The sequence below is a fragment of the Suricata suricatta genome, chromosome 7, assembly GCF_006229205.1.
Source record: "Suricata suricatta isolate VVHF042 chromosome 7, meerkat_22Aug2017_6uvM2_HiC, whole genome shotgun sequence".
In the NCBI taxonomy this organism is placed as follows: Eukaryota; Metazoa; Chordata; class Mammalia; order Carnivora; family Herpestidae; genus Suricata; species Suricata suricatta.
In genome coordinates, this window is record NC_043706.1 from 750,102 (window position 1) to 750,871 (window position 770).

The 770-nt window shown below is 35.5% G+C and overlaps 1 protein-coding gene across 1 annotated transcript in view; it reads right to left on the minus strand.

Moving 5' to 3' along the window:
• Positions 1 to 350: 350 nt before the first annotated feature.
• LOC115297047 (olfactory receptor 2W1-like) overlaps positions 351 to 770 on the minus strand; it is a 1,311-nt gene continuing 891 nt past the window's right edge. The window contains exon 3 of the mRNA XM_029945524.1: positions 351 to 695. Within this exon, the coding sequence (XP_029801384.1) occupies positions 351 to 695 (345 nt within the window). The remainder of the gene's footprint in view (positions 696 to 770) is intronic.

Below are 770 nucleotides of genomic sequence, written 5' to 3' on the forward strand. Positions count from 1 at the left end.
TACTGTAATCCTACGGCAAAACAAAATTCCATGTGAAATATTTTCTTAATACTTTGTACATATCTCTGTTACTTAAACACATTTCATAATTATATATTTGCTTATCTGTTGTCCATAATTATTCCAGAAGCTTTTTAAGTGTGTGAATTTAGGTTTCTTTATGAATCTATGTATGTTTCCTTGTAATTTCTGTGTACTTCGTACTTCTTTACAAAGTCAATGCCCAGTACATTTCTAGTACATGGTCAACACTGAATGAATGCCCTTTGCATAAATGAATCAATTTAATCTTCTGTTTATGAAGGTCAATATTATTCTTTATCTCTTTTCTATCAGACTCATGACCTTGTTTACCATTTTTCTACACACAGTATTCTCTTTACTGCACTCTTCACATCTTTGTTTCTTAAAGTGTAGATCAGAGGGTTAAGGGTGGGTGTGACAATTGTGTAAAAGAAAGTAAAGAACTTCCCCTCATCTTGGGATGTGCTATTCTGTGGCTTCATGTACATATAAATGATTGTTCCATAAAAGAGAGTTACTACCGTGAGGTGGGAACCACATGTATTAAGGATCTTACGCCACTTTGCTGTTGACTTGATCCTCACGACAGCTTGAGTGATAATTGCATATGAGATGAGAATTAGTGATAGAGGTACAAGAAGTAATATCACTCCCAGAGCAAAGACCGTGACCTCCATTACTTTGGAATAGACACAAGCCATCTTGAGCAAGGCTGGCATCTCACAGAAAAAATTATCCACTTCCCG